This window comes from Leuciscus leuciscus (assembly GCF_965113295.1).
Source record: "Leuciscus leuciscus genome assembly, chromosome: 6".
Taxonomy (NCBI): domain Eukaryota; kingdom Metazoa; phylum Chordata; class Actinopteri; order Cypriniformes; family Leuciscidae; genus Leuciscus; species Leuciscus leuciscus.
The window spans coordinates 35,605,863-35,628,853 of record NC_138730.1 but is presented as its reverse complement, the minus strand read 5'-3'; the positions used below and the strand labels follow the sequence as shown (position 1 = coordinate 35,628,853).

The 22,991-nt window shown below is 37.6% G+C and overlaps 2 protein-coding genes and 1 long non-coding RNA gene across 4 annotated transcripts in view; 1 reads left to right on the top strand and 2 right to left on the bottom strand.

The window, feature by feature from the left end:
• Positions 1 to 22,991, top strand: part of LOC309501586 — a 460,649-nt gene that overhangs the window by 74,132 nt on the left and 363,526 nt on the right. The gene's annotated exons all lie outside the window — the stretch shown is intronic.
• LOC309501506 (uncharacterized protein) overlaps positions 1 to 22,991 on the bottom strand; it is a 496,325-nt gene that overhangs the window by 387,345 nt on the left and 85,989 nt on the right. The window lies entirely within an intron of this gene.
• The window catches only part of epha4b (eph receptor A4b), a 127,681-nt gene continuing 115,497 nt past the window's right edge, over positions 10,808 to 22,991 (bottom strand). For both annotated transcript variants that reach the window (XM_082173490.1, XM_082173491.1), the window contains 5 exons: positions 21,905 to 22,114; positions 19,581 to 19,730; positions 18,259 to 18,452; positions 16,225 to 16,362; positions 10,808 to 14,921 (listed from right to left, as the gene is read on the bottom strand). In XM_082173490.1, the coding sequence (XP_082029616.1) occupies positions 14,822 to 14,921; positions 16,225 to 16,362; positions 18,259 to 18,452; positions 19,581 to 19,730; positions 21,905 to 22,114 (792 nt within the window). In that variant the 3' untranslated portion in view covers positions 10,808 to 14,821. The remainder of the gene's footprint in view (positions 14,922 to 16,224; positions 16,363 to 18,258; positions 18,453 to 19,580; positions 19,731 to 21,904; positions 22,115 to 22,991) is intronic.

The window sequence follows — 22,991 nt, the reverse complement described above, 5'->3', positions numbered from 1 at the left end:
TGGCTGAGTGAAATTGATCAAGCCACCAGTGCCTGTTCCCATCTTCTTCTGCGTGGCAGGTGGAAATGGGCTGCGGATGGACTGCAGTCTTCTGGAAATGGGATTGGATTGGGAGTGAACGGGGGCGGAGAAGTTCACATTTCACTGGAAACGCACTCACGCCTTCTTTTCAAACTGGAATTGACCTCATTGATCTAAAATGCTCTGGATTTCCAGTTGATTGGGAGAAAAAGATTTTGAAAACAAAGTCAGTTTTCAATTAAGGATTACAAGAATTGATCGGGTGGATTTATTTAATTGATATTTAATCATTTATATATTTTTTTGTTTACTGAACACTTATATCAGGTCCACCAGTTTCATTAGACAAGCAGTTTGAACTTAGCTGAAAGAATAAAGGGTCTGGCATTGAGTAATGAAAATCGCCCAACTCGAGGGGCGGCACCAAGCATGCATTTGAAAATCTCACTGCACGCAATTGGATAACACTACGACCAATCACAACTATAAGCCCCATACGCTTAGCTACCAGCGGAGCTAACTGGTAGATTAGACTCTTGCCGTATCCGGTCGGCAAAACAGCAAAAACGTCCTTCTTGCAAAGGAACGAATCGAGCGGCGTCTTCTGTTCCTCTTTTAGATAAAAAGCCTCTAACTCATTCATTGTAGCGGCCAAAGCCATTTCAAACAACTGGTGTTCATCCATAGCCATCTTGCAATGTTTACTAATGACTCTGACGTCGCAGCGCTGTCGTCATCTGTTTAGCTCGCCTCTGGCCCGCCTATATCAGATACACCGATGTGATTGGTGCAGCTCGGCTACAAGGGCATAGTTAATGAGCATCATTACTCAATGCCAGAGTGACTCGCTGAGCAAATTCAAATTGTACTCTCATGAGAACTCTGGATTTCCAGGGTAGTTTGAACTATATTTCAAGAATATTTAGATGGTACTTTTCTGTAAAAAAAGAAATCACCATTCAATTTGATTGTATGAACTAGCAGCATTGTCATTCTGATAAATAATTCATTTCATGAAAAATAAAAGTCATGAATGAATGTTGAGTATTGAGGACAAAATAAAAAATAAAAACGTTTACTCGTTGATTGGGAGAAAAAGATATTGAGATCCCAGTTTTTATTCAAATGAAGGATTGGCAGGAAAAGATCAACCAAAAATTATTTCCTCCATTATTTACTCACCCATTTATCTAATTTTGTGTGTGTGTGTGTGTGTGTGTGTGTGTGTGTGTGTGTGTGTGTGTGTGTGTGTGAGTGTGTGTTCACATGAAAAGTTCAAATCAACCAATTTCATTAGACAAGCAGTGCAAATAGGCCTAAATAAATTAATTCATGATCCTACATGCACCATCCAGTTTTTTCCATTTTGAAAGAACAGCTTTGACATTTTGCTAAATAACTATTTTATGAAATTGAAAAATTATTCAAAGTCTTGATCACGAATATATCTATGCTGAGAAATATATACATACATGGTCACACTTTAGATTAGAGTCCAATTCTCACTATTAACTCCATAAACTCCTAGTTACTTTCTTATTTGTTGTTAAGTTTAGGTATTGGGTAGAATTAAGGGATGTATAAAATGGCCATGGAGAATAAAGCATTAATATGTGCTTTATAAAGTACTAATAAACAGCCAACCACCTAGTAATATGAATGCTAACAAGTAACTATAATAGTGAGAATTGGACCCTAAACTAAAGTGTTACCATATTTAGCTATTTAGATGGCCTTTTTTGATGGTTTTACAGGGGCTTTTGATTTTATCAGCTGGTTAAACCAGCTTAAATGACTTAAGACCAACAAATCCACTTTTTTTAAGATTAAATGAACTCTATTTCGGGTTAAATAATGTTTTGGACATTTTTCACATGCTGGAATGCATTTTCCACTTCAGCTGTGACGCAGATCTAGCTTCATGTAACTGTCAGAATCGAATACAGAATATATGCTGCATGTACTATAATGTATCAGATAAAATCATCAGCGCTGAATTGTGTTTAATGTAGCAGTGCAGTTATTTTCTCTGCTGTGAGGTGTGTGTGAGACAGCCCTCCATCATCATCTTTCATCTCCATCCACGAGTATACTCATCTCTCCACTTCTGCTCGTCCAACGTACCAGATCATCTTTTCCTCCAATCACTCATCATTATAGTACCAGGGTAGAAGTGTCTCTCTGTGTCTGTCTCTCTCTCTCTCTCTCTCTCTCTCTCTCTCTCTCTCTCTCTCTCTCTCTCTCTCTCTCTCTCTCTCTCTCTCTCTCTCTCTCTCTCTCTCTGTGCAGTCTTAGTTTGCTTTTCATTCCCTCTTCTGCTTTTTCAGATATATCCCGACTACAGGACTACTTTTCCACTTTCAATCTTTCAATTGTTTTTTCTTTTTCTTTTTCTTGTACATGCAGTGATGCAGGAGGGACAAGTGTTTCAGTGTTCTGGGGAAATCAATGCTCGCTGAGGTATCAGGTTGTAACCCAAGTTTGGGAGAACAGTGTGATTTAAACAAGCTTGTTCTCCACTCAGCTAAATCCTGTGATTGCAGTTGGGCTTTTTGACCTGCTAAAATTTTTCACAAAGCTATAGTTTGAGGATTTTTCTGTGTGGAAATAAACTCTGACAAATTCAGTTGCTGCAGCTCAAGTTATTTCACTACACTCTTAAAAAATAAAAAGGTATTTATTGGCTTCTTTGGTTTCATGATGAACCATTAACAACTTGGCAGCCTTTCCATTACACAAAAGGTTCTTTATAGAGGGAGCAGGTTCTTTAGATTATTAAAATGTTTTTCATTCTTGGAAAAAAATCACTGAAAGGTACCCCTGAAAAAACTGAACAAAAAAAATGTTTATACCTGGAATGGAAAAGCATCTGCCAAATGCATAAATGCAATGGAATGGAATGTTAATGCAAAAAAATTATAAAGGGAATTCTTCATAAATGGTGCTGTATACTCATCTAAATAATCTAATTGCACACATATATTGCTTAGGAGATAAATCAATGACAGGTAGATTTTCTTTATGAATTTTATGAAACTTGTTTATATATACAGCCCGTTCTCATACCCAAGGCGTCACTTTTTGTCACTTTCAACCATGCTTCAATATCTGACGCTCAAAGCACCCTTTAGCGTCCATATGAGACGCAGAACCCTACCACAGACCTAAACCTACCCAACCGAAGCGTCTCATATTGACGCTAGGGGGTGCTTTGTGCGTCGAATATTGACGCTTCCGAAAGCGTCAGTTACATGACGCCTAAACCTACCCATAATGCCTAATCCATACACTGTAAAAGTTAATACATTTATTATTCATCAGGCTCTTAGGTTGTATCAGATGAGATTTAACTGTCCCTAAATGTCAAGTCTAAAAGAAGATACTTCACATGTCAGTCTGCTGGCCTCTTTCTGGGTGATTTTTAGCCGGAAAAAGTCTAATAAAAATAGAATTTGATCAGAGCGATGTCTGTGTGTGGCCAAAAGCCCATCAGCAAGTAAATCTAGATTTCCCTGAGCTCACACAATGGCATGATCCACCATAATCTTTTCCTCAATAATATATTTTCCAGCGCTCAGATGGGGCATTCTGCGATCTAACGTTTGCAAGATGTGGCACGATGTTTCTGGAACACGCCACGAAAAAGACAGGACCGAAGCTCATTTTTCACCCCACAATCAAATGCAACCGGCAGGGACGACTCTTCCAGAAACGAGTGCCAGCTGTGCACCAAAGAACAGCACATCTGCAGAGGGTTAGAGGAAATCCAGACCTCCACTGAGCACTAGCTGGAGAAAACATTTCCTGTACGATGCACCAACTCCCCACAAAACCCCCAAATAATGCCCTTTTTGAAAGAGGAAAGTCAACCAAATGTTATTGAGCGGTTCACTATAACACTCACAATGGGAATACTGGCGTCCTGCCCGGAGCTGGTGGAAAGCAAGGACAACACATAGCGTAGATGGTGACAGCTCCCCCCTTTCTTCTATTATTCTTCTGGCATGGCAGAATGCAACGAGCGCATTCTTTCCTGCATGGGTCAACAGTATTGAGCGTGCATCTCACTGTAGCGCTGATCAAAGCGGGCACGATGCGGCCCATGCATGAAATGCAGTTTATAACGCCATACTCACTTTTCAAATTGAATTAGGAACTGTGATAGCTAATGAAAATTTGAGGCAGGAAATGCTTTGAAAGAAAATGCTATGACTTGGAATGAAAACAAGCACAGCAAGAGGCGATTGTATGAACTGTTTGATTAAAGTGAGATACAAAACAGCATCAACTACAGTATATTTGCTTTTAGTGTACAAGCCAAGGTCATTTAAAGACTCCCTTGACATCTTTTGAAGACTTCCTGACTAAAATAAGTGTGGTTGTGGAATAAGTGATGCTGATTCATCAGTACATAAGTCTGTGAAGTTAGACTTTTCTGTAAATGATGCTGTATGCATGGTAGAATGGTTTTCTAGCAGGCTGATAGACGGGCATCTGTTCCAACAGGCTCTAATTAACGTGTGCCGTCTGTAAAGTAACATCTCTACTGTCAAAGCCAACAGCTGATCGTGCATGGAAAAGTGATGGCTGCAGTGTGGAGTCCTGATAGGTTGGTATTCCGTAAAATCTGCTTTTGTTCCTCTTTTCTCAGTCACTTTGGATAAATGCGTCTACTAAATGCGAAAAAATAAATTTAATGATAGCAATATTAAACATTATAAAATGTACAGTTCCAGGTCCTGGATGTTATTTGGTCAGTGCAGCATTTAAGCCATATTATATAATATAGTTGCCTTATTGCATCATTGTTTTTGTTGCATAGCAACTTTCTATTATGTTTGGGACTATTTTCTAGCGAAAGGATGACACTTTGAACTTGCTTAATAAAATTAAGTTTTAATGAAAGAGTGCATCTCTTTTTGATAAAAAATAGTGGTCAAATCGATTAATCGCAATTAATCGCATCTAACATGAAAGTTTTTGTTTATATAATATACGTGTGTGATTTGTTTATATGTAATCATGATTAAAGGTATAGCAGAGGATGTTTTACTTCCTGGTGGGTAGTCTAAACTATTGGTCCTCCTAATTGTCAATCATTCTAGTGAATCAATCAAACTTTTCAAAAAGTGGAGAGGGCGGGTCTTATCTAAAATTTGGAAAGATCCTCCGCTATACCTTTAATCGATTTGACAGCACTATTAAAAACAATAACATTCTATAATATGATTCTATTTTTGTATAACATTATTCTTATCATTTAGTTCTGTTAAAGCTGCCGTCGGCAAGTCTGGCAGATTGGGTCGATTAGCCAAAATTTTGAATGTTTACAACTCTCATGCCCCTCCCCACTACCAGCGAGCACCCTCCCATCGAGGTCGTGCTCGTCAGTGCGTCACTGTGCGTGTGTACCTGATTTTCTGTGAACGTGTCCGTCTCTTCAGCATCTATCAACACCATGGACTCGGAGGTATCTGCCCTGGCTAATCTATCCATAGATAACCGAGGAATTGGAAGCTTGTTAGTAGATTTTCTCTCCGCCATCACGCTTCATGCAATCTCCAGGCGAACTTCATAGTGATGGCCGGTTCGTGAACGAATCGTTCTTTTGAACCGGTTCTTTTTAGTGAACTGGTCGAACCAGTACACTAAATCGGACTGAATCGTTCGAAACAGTTCGCGTCTTGCGTCAGCACTGATCCACAACAAGTTACTAAAGTTACTCACTTTCGGACATGCCTGAGTCCTGACATTCCCTTCGACTCAAAATAAACCAATATCCCGGAGTAGGCATATGTTACTCCAGTAAATCCAACAGTTCACTGAACTGAGACATGTTGTGCTGACAGATGAGCACGAGCAGTTGATACTGAGCATGCGCGCACTACCGAACGTACAGGTACAGCGGTTCTCGGACCACCAGTACAGAACCGAGAACTGTTTCTTTCGGACACGTTCGATACGGAGAACTGATGAGCTGATGAGCTGAGCATGCGTGCAATTCTTTCAGAGGGACGAAATGCATGTTTCTTGTAGCCTAGCTATTTTATTGAACATCAATAAGTGTAACAAAATAAAACATGTTAGAAACATGTTTATCTCATAGGCTACTGCCTTTTCACTGTATTATTTTAAAGATTGGAAACACAATGAATGGACTGTAAAACTAAACATTTATTATTATACTAAAACATTATTTTCTGCAACAGATCATTTAATTTCGAAGTAAGTTGATATAAATTTTTGACGTAAACTCTTGCCTAGGTTTTAAAGGGTGCAAAGTAAATGTTTATAATGTGTTAATCAAAACATAACGTATTAAACATACTGGAGATATGCATCAAGTTTTTAGTTTTGTAGACTGAATAAGCCTAGTAAGGTTTCAGTAGTTCTCAGCTCACACACAGGCATACCATACGGTTCTCGAGTCAAGAACTGGTTGTTGCAGCAGTTCTCGGATCACCAGCACAGAACCGAGAACTGTTTCTTTCGGACACGTTCGATACGGAGAACCGACGAGCTGGAGAGACTGCGCATGTGTGATCGCACCGTCTCTGAACCGAACTTTCTTTTGGCCAACTGATGCTGTTATATCTATGCGCTGTGCTGATACATGAGCACGGGTGAACCAGGACTTGAATGAGGGGCTGAATTCAGCTAAATGTAAGTTTATTTACAAATAAAATAAAAATGATGAAGACCAGTTTATTCACTTTAAGACATGTAAAACATCCGCGTTTGCGCATCGCCTTAGGCCTACTACAGGGTTCATTCTCAAAACGTAAATATAAGAAACCTATCCAAGATGATTATGACGATGAGTACTATTATTTAACTGAAGTTAAGATTACAAATGCCTTTATTTGAATGTATATTTATCCCCCGGGATGATAGAATTGACGTCATTACGTGATGACGTGAAAGAACTGGTGAACCGGTTTTTTGAACCGGTTCATTGAAACGAACTATCCGAAAGAACCGGTTCGCGGAAAAGAACCGGACTTCCCATCACTAGAACTTCAGGCGTGGCGTGTGCATGTGATATTAACGTGCGCGAGTGAGGGGGGATCTGTGGCGTGTGCACGACCTGTGATTGACAGTCAGATCTCACCCCCCCCTGCGCTGATTGGACCTGATGAAGCGGGAGCGCTGGATTTTTGCAAAACAAATAACACGCTCCAGGTGGAGTTAGAAGCTCGGGTTTTTTTCTAAAACCACCTTATTTATGTTGTTCTGTCGGATTATAGTGTCGATTACACTGAATGTGATCAAAAAAATGTTGCCGACGGCAGCTTTAATAATAAAAAATTATATTACTGCATTAGTGCAATTTTTTTTGTAGTTTTCTCTTTGTTTGCTATAGCTAAGCCAGTCAGCAGCACCTTGCTTGGATTGCAGGTTGGATTGTTTGTTGTTGTTGTAATACATTTTTATTTTATTTTATTGATTTTATTATTTATTTTTATACCGTGAACAACTGATTGACTCTCCAATATAAGCAATTAAATAAATAAAATGTATAGAAAATGAATGTATTTATTTGAAGCACCTTATAAATTGTATTGTATAGTGTATAATAAATACCCCCAAGTTTTCCACACTGCACAATAAAAACCATATGCATTACCCAATACAATATGAATATACATGTGTTTATTTAGAAGGGGGAAAAAAAGTAATTATGTGTCTTGCTCAAGGGCAGTGGTGAAATCCACCGACTTTTGATAACCTAAGCAGATGTTTAACCAATAGACAGCGCCACTATTTAAGCACTAAGATATTACTTTGGGGTGTAATATAGAAAATTGTTTTATGGTTGCAGTTCAGGAAAGCCCCTATTGAAAATGCAGATTCCTGACCCATTCATTGAGTCCCAGTGTGGCTGATTTTCAATTTTAATAAAGCCGCTTACAATGGTCTAGCTGTACAATCATCAAAAACACCATTCACAGGGCCCTCGCTGAACCCGTCTACAACAGCCACGACAGCCCTGTTTGTAAGTAAGCCGTCCCTATAGATGTGTTTTGCTGAAGTGGATTAGGATGACGGCCGGACTAATCTAGTTAAACGTGAAGATCGCCTTTGTGAGCTGAAATTCTCCCACACTTCCTGTGGCTCATCCTCTACCACAGTCAAACAATAGCTCAGTGAGGAGCCGGATCATATTAAACACAGAGGACTGTCGCGCAATCACATGTTCGATGTTCCCCAAGCATCTCAATATGTGAGTAAAACCGGCTGTTTTTTTTTTACTGAGCAACAAATGCGATTTTGTTTACAAAGAGAGAGAGAGAAGTAAACTGACATGTATGGCATATTTTTATGAAAAACAACATCTGTTCAAACAGCATTAGCTGTGTAGGTTCAGCAGTCACAGGCTGACATGTTAAACGCTGTCAGTTTGAGCTGAGACATAGTGAGCTAGCATGACGAGGGAACTAGCATACTAGACTTCCTTTAGGATTTTAGTAGTGATCAGAGTGCTACGGTGTGTGACCTTTTTGCTATTTGCTGTCGTTTAAAGATGGCACTGAGCGTTCTAAACGTTTTGTTTTTGCCTTAATGAAAGTAAAGGCCGGGCGCACTGGGAGCTAATGCTAAATGTCAACGCTAATCAACCAGGATGATTACGTGACAAATAATAATAAATAAAAAAAAACAGCCACAGGGCCACAACTAAGAGTAAAAAGAAATTAATCTAATTCAAATTTATTTCCACATTTATCTAACTATATTTATTTTCGGATTGGATTGGCTTTGAATTAGCAAGAAATATGTGTCCAAGCTTAATGTATTAAGTGCTTCCCAGTTAAACACATCCAAGAGAGAGCGCGGTGGGAACGGATCGGTTCCCGGACAGTCGCGCCATCCAGTCACGTGACCCAAATTGAATCCTCTTCAATCTCCCTTTGTCATGTTCACCATATTAAGCAATCATATGACACCAGTAAGCAGGGCAGAAAGGATGACCGGCTGTCACTTAGGACCCTGTGATGGATCACCCCGTGATAATGTGTCATTTTACCAAACCACAAATTAGGACCATGTCCATATATTAGCAGATGTGAACAATCGGCCACAGTATGACATATTGATTCATTTTGAAATACACATTGACATAATTTGAAAAGGTTATATGGTGTGGCGAAGAAGGCTCGAAAGGCCAAACTTTGACGGATGGGGTTGTCGGGCTTGTGCACAAACTCGTACACTGTACAGATTCACTCTGAACAAATGCAGATACGCACTAACCCAACAAATTCACTTTTACTCACTCTCTTTGTAACACACACGCACATCGTAGCAAGTCCCGAGGGTGTTTAGCCTAATTACCCCTCTCAGTCATGCTGTCAGACAGGGGCTTAGGTGTCTCTTAATGTGAGTGCAGAAGGCATTAAAAGAACACAGGAGCCCGAGTCTGGATGGTGCGATATAGATCCACTCAGACCTCCGGAGGGTTCGGACAGAAGCGCTGGAAAACTGACCCCTGCCCCTTGTAAAGATGGCCCTGAATGAACGCCACACACCTATTTCGAGACGGCCCTGCACAGTGAAATGCTAAATAAACAAACCGTGCTGCTCATAATACCTTTTATACCTCTTTGCTTAACAAGAAAACTTCCCACACTTGTGATTTGTCTACTCTGTAAACACTGTTTTTAATCATTGTGTAATGGGAACACAAAAGCCCATGTAATACTCATTAAATGGAGAAACTACTTCCATTTCTTTCTGTTCTCAGCTGAGGCACTGCGGCAGAGAGGACCGTTCTGACACGCAACGAGTCCGCTATGGCAAAAGCGTACTGTTAGAGATGATTTGTGTACTGTTTGAACTTATGTAATGCAATATGATTTGTTTGAAAAACAGTCCGCAATGTTCATCTGTACTGTCTTGCCTGCTGATTGTATTATTGTGGCCCTACAGGCTGCCCATAAATCTGTCCGCCTGCCATACTAATGATGGCTGAAAAATGACTATGTGTTCCATATGATCTGTGTGTGTGCGTGCGTTCTGTATAATGCACAGCAAGACAAAGGAGAGAAAAAGAGAGTGGGGATTGGTTGTAATGGCCATAACATAGAGTGAGAAGAGAGGCAGGAGTGCTTTTAAAAGCTGACCTTCTCTGACCCGTTCTCTCTCTCTGGAGAATACGACATCCGTCTCTGGCACAGCGTGCAGGTCAAAAAGGCCCTCTTTTGCTTATCATAAATAAAAAAATAGGACTTTTTGCAGTTACAGCCTCATTAGGATGCTCTGCTGAATGTTTTTGTATTTAGTTCTTCTTTGTGCCACTTACTGTAATTTTAAACAAACCTTAGTTAATTCTGCTTAGACTTACAAATTATATATAGAGAGATTTCATTCTAAGGTGCACACATTTTATTTATTTTTTACTTGATTTGATATATATCAAAGAAAAAAAGAAGAAAAAAAAAATCACAAGATGTGTCTCAGTTTTATTTCACTATTTTGGTGTTATTCATAAAGCCTTTAAAATATTTCAATAAGTCTAACTAGAGTTTTGTCAGTTTATACAATTGATGTATATAATTTTTTCCTGAATTTTTTACAATTTAAAAAAGGGCATTTTACAGTATTTCGGATGTGCAATACAACATCATTGTGACTTGCATATAATGCATTGCTATTGTTCGATGGATGCATCAGTGTCTAAACCGAAGTTTAGGTATAAAAACGTTTGAGTCCCATGGCGTCTGCGTGTATGATGCATTTGCATGATGCAGAGGTGCGTTTAGAGAAGAAGGAAAAGAGATGCCAAAGCTTCAGGTGAGAAATTAAAAATATTAGCTTTTATTACAGCGACATGAAGAACCTCAATGCGTACACTCTTTTTTGCAAGCTCATAGAAACCTGCAGTGTGTGAAGAGATGATGGGCACATAGCTTACAAAAGAACAGAGATCATTCACAAAGGATCAGCCCAAACACATGTACAGAGCCAGGGCGGAACAAAAGACAACAACTTTATAAGCAATGTTCATCTATCATCTTCTATCATATTAACAACATTCCACATCCTTCTAACACTGTTTAGTCACACAACCACCTGCTTTGATTCATTTGGTGAGCAGATACAGATAGATTTGCATTTGCAAAACCAGAAAGTTTATGTTGCAGTAGTACAATTTGGAGCTTATGTTTTATTAATGGTTATTAATATTGCCATTATCAGCATCATCGTCAAATCATGTTTTTATTGTTTCAATGGGACTTTGTGCAGCCAATTTCGCCACATTAGCATATTGCTTCCAGAGACAGTTGAATAGATTTAATTTTAGATTTGAACATTAGCATAAAAATGGATGAGATTCTGGCCTTCTGCAATTATTTTACATATTGAAATCTCAGATTAAGAGTATAAGATTCATTAACTCATCTCAGGATAGAACAAATTAATTCATCTGAATGCATAATCGCTTGTTTAAGGAAGTGTGTTTTTTCTCTTTAAAATAGGGATGCACTGATACCAGTATCGGTATCGGGCCGATACCAGGCAGCGTTTGTACACTTGTGTCCAAAGAAGGAAACATGGACAACAGAGAGTAGGCCTATAATGCGGATAAAAAAGAAGGCTGTCTATTAAGTAAATGTATCTTATTAGTGGAATATTAAATGAAATATAGTAACACATAGTTGTGGTGCGCGAGCTGATAAGAGAAAAACGTGCAATGGATTGAGCGCGCAGCGGCACAGACGCGCGAGCTGGTCAAGCGTGTAGCTTATGATTTACGTTAACTGACACGAGAGAGAGAGAGAGAGAGAGAGAGAGAGAGAGAGAGAGAGAGAGAGAGAGAGAGAGAGAGAGAGAGAGAGCAGTTCTATTGAATTCTTTTGATCGTTCACTCAGCAGGTGTTATTTGGATTAAAACTAAATCGTTCACGTAAGTGAAACATGAACAGTTAATTGATTTATGTATAACGAGTGATTCCCTACATTATTACAGGACGTGTGCAAGTCAAGAAGTTCCATGAACGCAAACATTCAAAGCGCGCGCCCCGAAAACCAGTGTCTCAACGCGCGAATACTGAATTGAATTGTCTTCAACGTCTCTTGCTTGTACTGACGAATTCAATTGAACGTAGACAGTATATTTAAATGGGGACCGTGCGTTCGGTCTAAAAGGGGCATCAGGTCTAATAAACCTGTTGCTGTGTTTTAATGTTAATCAAACAAAGGACAAATAAATTACTTACTGCTCTTGACTAAATAGGCTACCTTTTGTAACTTTACAAACAGATCCATCTATATTTAATTTATTCAGTAATGAATATGCAGTGTTTTTTTCACATTTGATTGATTACTGTAGTTTTTGTTGTAGTATCAAAATTGGAATAAAGAATTGATATTTCACTGGTGTCTAAACATTTGTACCACTGACCCGATCCTCAGCACTGAGCTCTGCTGGAGCTGCTCTAAATATGTGCTGTACTATTAAATGAAAGATAAAATATGATAGAGCAATAGAATGAAGAGTGAAAGTAACAGAATGCAATGCATTTTAGCAGGCTTAAGCATGAACATTACTGAAGGATATATTTATTTGATGAACGAATTAAGCCAACTAATATGATTTATATTCTTTTGGTTTCTTTACCAATACATTTAAAAATTACAAATGCAGAGAAAATACAGGTATCGGGTTATACGGTATCGGTATCGGCGAGTACCAAAAATGAAAGTATCGGTATTGGACTCGTTCTGGATAAAGTGGTATCGGTGCATCCCTATTTTAAAATATGCTAAATTAAAAGAAAAGTGCAATAGTAGTGACCCATTAGCAATATTGGTATGATTTACATTTTTAAATGTTTTGTTTTTGCCGTTTATGGTATACTTTTCAGATTTTCAGCAAATTTTCCAGTTATATTGTATATAATCTAATGACAGATGATGATGGATTTTCCTTAAAAATGTACTGAAGGAACTGTGGTCGTGTGTGCTTAGTTAAAGCCACTCGGATTCTGCAGACACAGAATTCTGACATATTTATTTTACTCATAATTCCATTCTAAACAAGTTTTGAATCAAGATATTTTGGCATATTTAAGTCCTTTCAGTGAAACCCGACATATTCTGAGTAGCTCTTGCGATTAGTTACAGTGTTGTGCTGAAGCATCGAAACAATGACATAAAAGAAATCAAAATTTGAAATGATGACAGGGAATCATGATCATGATCTGAAATATGATTATCTCTCAGAACCCGTTCCTGTATTTGTCTCATATATATTTAAATAAAACAGGTAGACTTTGACTTTACAGAACAACCTCACTAGTACAAAAATATACAGTGCAGCAAATCAGTCTCAGTAAAGTTAGCATGAGGAATTTAGTTCAGCCCAATAGATTTAATAAAACCTCTCCGTCCCTATACCACATGTACCCGCGCCTCCCGCGAGAGCGGCATGGATCGAATGCGTTTCCACAAACAGCAGACTAAAACAACGGTAAACATGTCGAGCCTGGCTTTAATATCGAGCTCCAGCTTCTCAGTGACGCAATGATAAATACTATATACATTATACTTCATGATATCATTTCTAAGGGGAGGACGAGAAAAAAGAGAGAGAACTGCACAGTTAATAAGGCATCTAAAGTCAAGCAGCTAAGGGCACCACTTGAGTGAAAAAACTGCAGTCACTGTCACCTGTCAATCAAAGACGAAGCTTAGGATCCATGCTACATTCCAGAGATGAGTTATTATCGCACATCAGCAGACAGCGGTGATAACGCACCACACGGCCGCTAACTCCTCTTCATACTAAATAAAAGTACATCATAACAAACATTCTAGTTTTTCTCCTGTTTTTTTCAATTTTGTCTTCATTTTTTAAATCAACACTGTACATTTTATACACTATAGTACAATAGTATATGTCGTCACGCACTACGAGTGTAAACGTAAAGACGATGCGGACGTGGTGCACGAGAGCACACACACACGTTATGATGACGTAAATAATGTTTCGAAGTTGTTTTCGCTGCAGTGGAACAACGTGTCGAATGGACAGAAATAACATTTCACTTTTTATCTGGAAGTCAAACGATTTCTTATTCAAATGCTTGCACTGTTTCAGCGCCTGTTCGCATAAGGAACAGCGATGAGTGAAGAGCAGTTATTTCTCAGCTAAACAGAATATAATGCTCTTATCTTATCTTGCCGTCCTGCACTGGCCTCAAACTTCTCCTTCGTCGTTGCGGGTGCCATCTTTGCTGGTGGAACGCAAACTTTTCTTTCCGCCTGAATATTGGATTCAGCGACGTGAATCCATCGGTGCTCAACCATTGCCTCAATTATGACAAAATAAATATACTATAAACATCTTCTGTTATGGTACTGTGGCTTATAGTGGATGTAGAAGAACAGACCGATATCCCAAACATGGATGTGATAAAAAGAAACAACAACCCTCATTTTCATGAATAGTCCAACCTTTGATATGCAAAAGATCACATATGAATTGCAAACATTGAAACTGTAAAACACAAGCTGTGAATTCTCCCTAATGTATTATTGTTCCTTTTTTTGTTTAATAACCATACTTCATATCTGATTTGCCGTAGCCTTGTCAAGCGATTGCAGATCGGTCTCGGTGTGTCCCTCGGCTCGTAGGAAGCTCGGACGTGCATGGACGGAAGCCAGAGCGCTGACGAAAGGGTCGTATGCGGAAACATCCAGGGTGGGAACTGTACAGTGAAGCTGCTGATAGGGACTGTAGTGGGAGCAGTTGTTAACTCTCTCAGTCTGTACGCTCTCAGGCGGTGGAGAAGGCTTGTTATACCTGCACGTGTGTCCCCTGTGCGTGCAAACTCTGGACGGCAGAGACAATCTTCTTTTGGTGCCCCACCAGAGTCACACCCATCTTGCTTAACTCACTGAGGAAGAAGGGACCAAAAAAAAAAGAGAACTTTTGAAGAAATCATGTAATAGCAAGTAACCTACAGTTTATCTGGTGTTTGGCTGTAGAATAATTAATTAAAGAACAATATATTTAAAGGCCCACTGAAGTGCCCTGGAACGCACAGCTTTGTATGATGTGTAGACATAATTTCCTCTGAAACAGGAAGCTACGGTGGGACATACTGAATGGCTCCTCCTCCTTTTCAAATAGCCAATAGTGTTTAGTTTACCTCACAGACTGCAAGTCGTACTTGACAGCATAATGGAAGCAAATCCGAGCGCTGTCATAAACATCCGTGATCCATTTTAGTGGAAGTAAGAGACTGTAAGTTTTGAATGCTTCTATCTCCTAAATGCGAATTTTGTCATTGTTTTGGAACACATTCATAACCTTAAGGCTAACATATTCATACTAAAAGCTAAAAAACTTAAATTTTGATTTCAGGGGGCCTTTAAAAGTAAAGGTTCTTTATTGGCATTGATGGTCCAATGAAGAACCTTTAACATCCATGGAACCTTTCCATTGCGCAAAGGGTTCTTTAGAGTGGAAAAGGGTTCTTTAGATTATTTCAATGTTCTTCACATAAAAAGAAATGGTTCTTTTAAGAACTGTTCACTGAAAGGTTCTTTGAGGAAGCAGAATTTGTTCTTCTATGGCATCACTGAGATAAACACCTTCTAGCAACTATTTTTCTCTGATGTCTCATTTCAAGTTTCTGAGTAATTGTTTTGCCCTTACTGAAAGGAGGAAAAAAAGTACAGTAATCAGAACCTATTTGATGTGCTTCAATGTGGAGCACAATTTTATAACCGAAGAGATTGCTTTGTGGGCAGAGCTACCCAGCAGCACATTATAAAAATACAAATCAATCGACTTTTTTTGCATGACACATATTGCAGCTGAATTGACAAAGCTGCATTTTCATCATTCTAATATGTTGATTTGATGCTCATGTACCATTTCTTATTATTATAAACGTTCATATTTTTGAAACCTTGATAGTTTTTTTCCCAGATTTCTTTGATGAATAGAAAGTTAAAAAGGATTTCTTTGATGAATCGAAAGTTACAAAGAACAGCATTTAATTGAAATACAAATAAAAAACAATACAAATAAAATAAAACAATATTAAAAAATAAAAGTTCTTCAGTCTTTCCAAAAAATAAATAAATAATCTTACACATCCCAAATAATTATAAATAATAAAATAAAATATTAAAAATAAAACTTTTGGTCTGAACACCTGCCAAGATGTGAGTGCAGATACACAAACTTACCACAAGCTGATGTACAGTATGGAATCTAGAGAAACGTAGCCCGCGCTGGAGAAGTTGTCCTTGTACTGGCCCATACTGATGGCGTCTAGCCATTCATCCACTGTACTCACGCTGAACTCTGGGGTGGTGGGGTCTTCCCTGGAAAGGAAATTGGATTTGTATCAATTGTGGTGTGGTTCAATGCTAAAGAATTGAGTAGAGAGATGGAAAACTGCTCTTGCATAATAAATCGTTGTTGGAATTGTAGGTTATAGTGTCAAGGCTTCAGCTTCAGGCTTACAGTTAACAAAAATCTAATCAAACTGTCATTTGTCTCGGAGTATAATGATAGCGATTTTTCAGGACCAAAAAAGCAAGTTGATCCAAGAACTTCCTTGCACTTCCTTGTGAGAGTCGATATCTTAAGTCATTTCATGAGAAGAGGATAAAGAGTTAAAGAGTTGCGGTTGAGGTTAAAACCCATTGTGTTCCCTTTCCGTTCTTCGTGACAGACGGGTTAGGCTCACAATGTTGAGTGACAGCAGCGTTTGAGTGAAAACCGGGGGTCAATTCAATCTCAGACCTGGGATGTATTTAACGCCCTCGTTCTTCTTTGTCCTCTTTGGACACAGAGGGATAAAATGACTGGCAGGTTGGGCTGTAATCAGAGAGACTGTGATGGGCTTGAGGAAGCGTATATCTCAAGAAGGGCTCTGACTCACTAGCTTTACGGCTGTAATGTGAACTCTGCGTCTCCGTCTCCAGCGCTCCTGATAAACCGCAGGTGGAGGGGGGAGTCTGCGCTCCGTCTCATGTCAGGTTTTACAATAGGGGTTCAGGCTATCTATACGACAACGACTTTTTACAAAGCTGTGAGATGAATGTCTGCTGGAAAAGGATCAGTGAACACTAGGTTTGGTTATATTAGACGATATGGAGTTTATCAGCTTGTTGTCTCACATTAAACGAAAGATTTGAGAGTTCATGGGGCAGACAAAGAAAAGCTGGATTGGATTTTCTCTGGATTTATTTGAGCTGTTAGGGATTTGTTTTTGTGGCTTTTAAATGTTCACTTTAAAATGGACAATCCTTTGGTTTAAACTGGTGTTGTTCTTTGTGTTTCATGTTTCCACCACTTTATTTAAACAATGTTAATAAATGGTTAAACAACGGCTCTTTATAACCCTGAGTTAACATAATGGGTTATCTGGATCCATCAGGTCTGATCATACTTTTTTTGGTACACATTTTACATTAGTAAAACTCTTGGGGTAGTTTTCTCATTTTCATATTTAGTGATGAACATGTAACCTCTTTGATTGTCTACCTCCTCAGGCACTAATGTTGCATTAATTAGAATATTTTTTCTAAAGAAAATAAAAATAGAGATATATGCTCTGAAAATAAGCCTTAATATTTGACGCACTTCCCTTGCAAATGTACACTACCATTCCAAAGTTTGGGGTTGGTAAGACTTTTTAGTTTTTTTAATAGTCTCTTATGCTCACGAAGACTGCATTTATTTGATAAAAAATACAGTAATATTATGAAATATTGTAACAATTTAAAATAACCTTTTTATATGTTAATATGTAATTTATTCCAGTGATGCCAAAGCTGAATTTCCTTCAGAAATCATTATAATATGCTGATTTGTTGCTGAAGAAACATTTATTTTATTACTATCAATGTTGAAACCAGTTGTGCTGCTTAATAACACACACACAAAAAAAATAAAAATTCTTTGATTCTATGATGAATAGAAAGTTCAAAAGAACAGCATTTTTTTTAAAAATAGAAATCATTTGCAACATTATAAATGTCTTTACTGTCTCTTTTTATACATTTAATGCATTGTTACATAAAAGTATTCATTTCTTTCAAAAAAATTTACCTGTTTTATATTGTTTAAACTTAAGGATATTCACATATTTTTACAGGAAAACAAGATTTTACAAGATTTATTGCACATAACCAAGGGTTAAAAAAGTGGCTTTAATGCAGTGTTAAGCATAGTGTGAAAAGCTGAAGCACAGGTTCATATCAGTTTCTCACCAGACTGAGCTATTGGCAAGCTCTTTCAGACTGTTGGGGTTGCGGATGAGTTTGTCAAGAGTGTTGACAATCTGCCCAAATTTGGGCCGTTCGCTTCTAGTCTTCTCCCAGCAGTCCAACATCAGCTGGTGGAGGACCACGGGACAGTCCATCGGAGCGGGCAGCCTGTAACCCTCATCTATAGCTTTAATTACCTGAAACAGAGGCACATACATCAACATACAACACAATGAACAAAGAACAAAACGTGAAACTGCACTCTAAGAAAATTCCATAAAATAGGGCCCATTGTACTGTGTTAACATGAATCGATTTTCCATAATGATTTTTCACAGGTGTTTTACCCATATTATTTACCCATAACTTCTATTATTCAGTCAAATAAAATCATATTTTTGACTCAAGTAAAATCCAGTAATATAGTTGCTACCGTATGAAGCACATATTTAGGTTACGTAGTTTTTCCAGTTTCATTGCTGCTGTTATTAATGTTGCTACAAAACCATACTAAATGAATGTAGGATCTTTTTCAAATGTAAGAAGCTTTCTGAATATGTCGGTCCTTTTCTTCTTTTGATAACACTGTTAATGGCTAATACCAAGCATCTGGTATGCTATCATTGTATTTTAGTGGAAAATCAAGTTTAGTAGCAGTTACCATGGTATATTAATGTAAATAACATTACATTTACATTTCTATATTACTTAATCTAAATGAACTTTTTTTCTATTCCATGGCGTAAAACATTGGAACCTTTCATTGAGTCATGTAACATTCATTGGTACAAGACATCTCCTATATGACTATAACTCATTGCTATGGTTAAAACAGCCCCTGTTCTCTGCCACTTCATGTTCTTAAATCAAATGAGCTATTTTCTTTTAGACATGAAACATTCTTCTGTGTTTCAGAATGAGCACAGAAGATCTAAATCATTATCAGCGGTGCCCTGAAGGTCTTCAAGATTTCTCTGACATTTCCTGTGATGGTAATAAAGGGAGAAGTCAGAAACTGTTAGCATAATATAGCAGTGAGGGATGAAGTGTGTTTCACTGGCTTGTATTAAATGCAGGAGCAGCTGGACAGCTCTCGTTTACGAGGCTCCTAAAAACCATTGTCATTCGAGCGGTTTCTATACAGACATCACCGCAGGAAGATTTTACTTGCAAGGACACACTGCTCGGAGACTCTGCCCTCCCCCCTCCCAAGAGGCTTCAATGGAAATGATATTAGTGGAGATATTAGATATTAGTGGAGCAGATTTCAATTTAAACAATACACGAGAGAACATGAGTGTTTCCAGTTTCTCAAGGACACTTACATCTTGATTAGACATCTCCCAATAAGGCCGCTCTCCATATGAGATCACCTCCCACATGACGATGCCGTAACTCCAAACGTCACTTGCTGAGGTGAACTTCCTGTACGCTATAGCCTCAGGAGCCGTCCATCGAATGGGAATTTTTCCACCCTAAAAAGGAAATAAAAAGATGGTGTTTCTTTAAAATCAGGTGCTTTCATGTCCCAGGGGTTGATTTTAAATTTGTTTAGCTATATGACAGAAAATGATTTCTGTCATTTTCAAAACTTGGGATTGTCCCTCATTTGTGGCATAATTTCTACCACACCAAACAAGTTTTCAAAAAAAAGAAATTGTGTACTTGGTTACCAAGAGATAACAGTATCAATGAAGAGCTTGGGATTAAGTATGACACGTCACATAAATAAAAAAATTAATGTTTTTTATTGTGCGTAATTATGCACAAAATGTGAAAATACACTACTGTTCAAAAGTTTGGGGTCAGTAAGATGTTTTTTTAAATTTTTTATTAAGAAATTAATACTTTTATTCAACAAGGACACATTAAATTGATGAAAAGGGACAGTAAAGACATTTATAATGTTACAAAAGATTTATATTTTAATTAAATGCGGTTCTTTTGAACTTTCTATCAAAGTATTAAAAAATAAAAGTGTCAGTTTCCACAGAAATAATAAACAGCACAACCGTTTTAATCACTGATACAAAAAATAATAATTCTTGAGCACCAAATCAGCATATTAGAATAATTTCTGCAGGATCATGTGACACTGAAAACTGGAGTAATGGCTGCTCTTTTAAAATAGAAAAGAGTTATTTTAAATTGTAATAATTCACAATATTATTGTTTTTACAGTATTTTTGAGCAAATAAATGCAGCCTTGGTGAGCATAATATACCTATTTTAAAAACATAAAACAATTAAAAAAATAAATGACCCCAAACTTTTTAACGGTAGTGTATGGCTTAATACTGTAGCAAGAAATAGTTTTAGCAAGGAAAATACTGTAATCCAAAAATGTTAATTTCCATCATTGTAATTTCAACACAATATACAAGCTGTGATGTAGCTGAAATAACATTATGGTGTAATTTCCATGATAAAAAATGACTGAAATCTGTGCGGTTAGACGTTGTTAGTACACTACTAAAATGAATGAGTGTGTGAAAAATGTGTTATAAGAAATTTCATTCTCTGAAAGTTAAAGAAAGACCCATAAACAAACAGCAGAATAGATACAATATTTGCCTTTCCATTCCAGCACTATGGCGGGGTCTGTATTTCCCTAAATGCCTTTTTAAATAGCTGCAGTAGTTTGTAGTTAATCTCTACAGTCAAAGTCAAACAAAAGACAAACTGGCTGTACTCTATATAGACATACGTGACGAGAGTGCCAAAGAACGGCAGCAGGGCCCATGGGGTAAAATCATTTAAAGAGAATTTCAAAAAGTGATCTTTACAATTTTTTTTTTAATTATATAAAGTCACAGCAACATAAACGGCTGCTTCGCGTGGCCTGAAGGGTTTTGTCTCTTCATGATTTCAGGGCTTGAAGCACAGGGGCACAGGGCGCTGAACGCTTATATTTTAAGAGTTCCTCCCTGTTGAAACACATTTTGTCTCAGGCGCGCGCACACACACGAGCATCAAAAGGCAATCTTCAGGGTTGTACAAGCACCTCCCTCCCTTGTTTGCATGTGACAACAGATTCTCCTGCTGAGTCTATGCTTTGTCCACCCAAGTAGACACTGAAGGCTACACACACACACACAGCCTCGCATCCCTCTCTTGCCCTTGGCCTTCATACGCATCCGCAGGGGTGCTCACCAATTACCGAGCTGAGAAGGACAGAGAGCTCTAGAAGAACGAGTGTAGGCTGTCCTGTCAGAAACGGATGTAATTAATACATGCTGTGTGGACAGAGAAACTGACCCCTGAGAAAGCTAACTCACTTCTCAAACATCCCTCCTCTTTCTCTCTGTCTCATCTTAGTTCATTCACACAATCAAACACTTTTAAAGAACATAAGAGCCATCTCTTTCTCTATTCAGATCATACATTTCAATCAATATTTCTTAACTAAGGTCTTAAGGGATTTGTCAGATTTACTGTATTCGCAAAAAAAAAATGAGACCGCAATGAAAGCTAGCTCTGAAAAAACACTAAATCAATAGCAACCAAAGCAGAATTTATACAGCACACAAGATGTTACAAAACAATAAACAACATGATTTTTTTTCCCCATTTAGTTCTTCCTTTATTCCCTGTTTTTGTAAAATTGATGATGACTCTAAAATAACCTTGACAGGGAAAGGTGTTTTACCCGTGTGGTGTACGCAGCTTCAGGGTCGTCCTCTAGCACTCTGGACAGGCCGAAGTCGGACACTTTGCACACCAGATTACTGTTCACCAGGATGTTTCGTGCCGCCAGGTCACGGTGGACGTAGCTCATGTCAGACAGATACTTCATTCCTGAAGCGATACCGCGCATCATCCCCACCAGCTGAATGACCGTAAACTGCCCATCATGTTTCTGCAAGAGAAAGTGACGGCACATGTTAGTTTTTATAGATTTTACAGGTGTTGTACACTGTGAAAACAAAGGTTTAAATAGTAACTTTAAACTGTTCTCCTGTGGCAGCAGGATGCAAAACTTATTGTGGTTTGAACTGGAACCTTTATTTACATGCAGAGGCAACTATAAGTTGGTTAATAATGCTTTACAATTTGTTCAAATCAGGTATCATGAACTAACAACATTTTTTTACTTTTATTATTTTACAAATCTTTATATATATATACACACACACATATATATATATATATATATATATATATATATATATATATATATATATATATATATATATATATATATATATATATAAATATATACACACACACACACATTATATTATATTATATTATATTATATTATATTATATTATATTATATTATATTATATTATATTATATTATATTATATTAAATTAATTATATTATATTATATTATATTATATTATATTATATTATATTATATTTCCCCACACTGGAATAATATACAAAATATAATTTAAAAAATAATAATAACAATAATTATTATTAAATATTATTAAAATGAATATTAATTTGCTCATAAATGTCTGAAGATTTTCTTTCTGTTAAAATTTCTACATTACATTATTCAGACTTCATGCATTTTCAAACAGTCCATTTTCACAGTTCCATTGGTTTTGCCCCGAGGTCTGATTCATTATGCAAAAGACTCTGACCTCTGGTTTTACAGCTCTTTCTGCCATAATTGCTATAATGTTGACAGGCCTTTATTAATGTAAAACCATCTGGATTTGGTGCCTCTGTTAGCTAAACAAAAGAGCTCAGACATCCATTTTGCCTCAAAAACAATCTTCG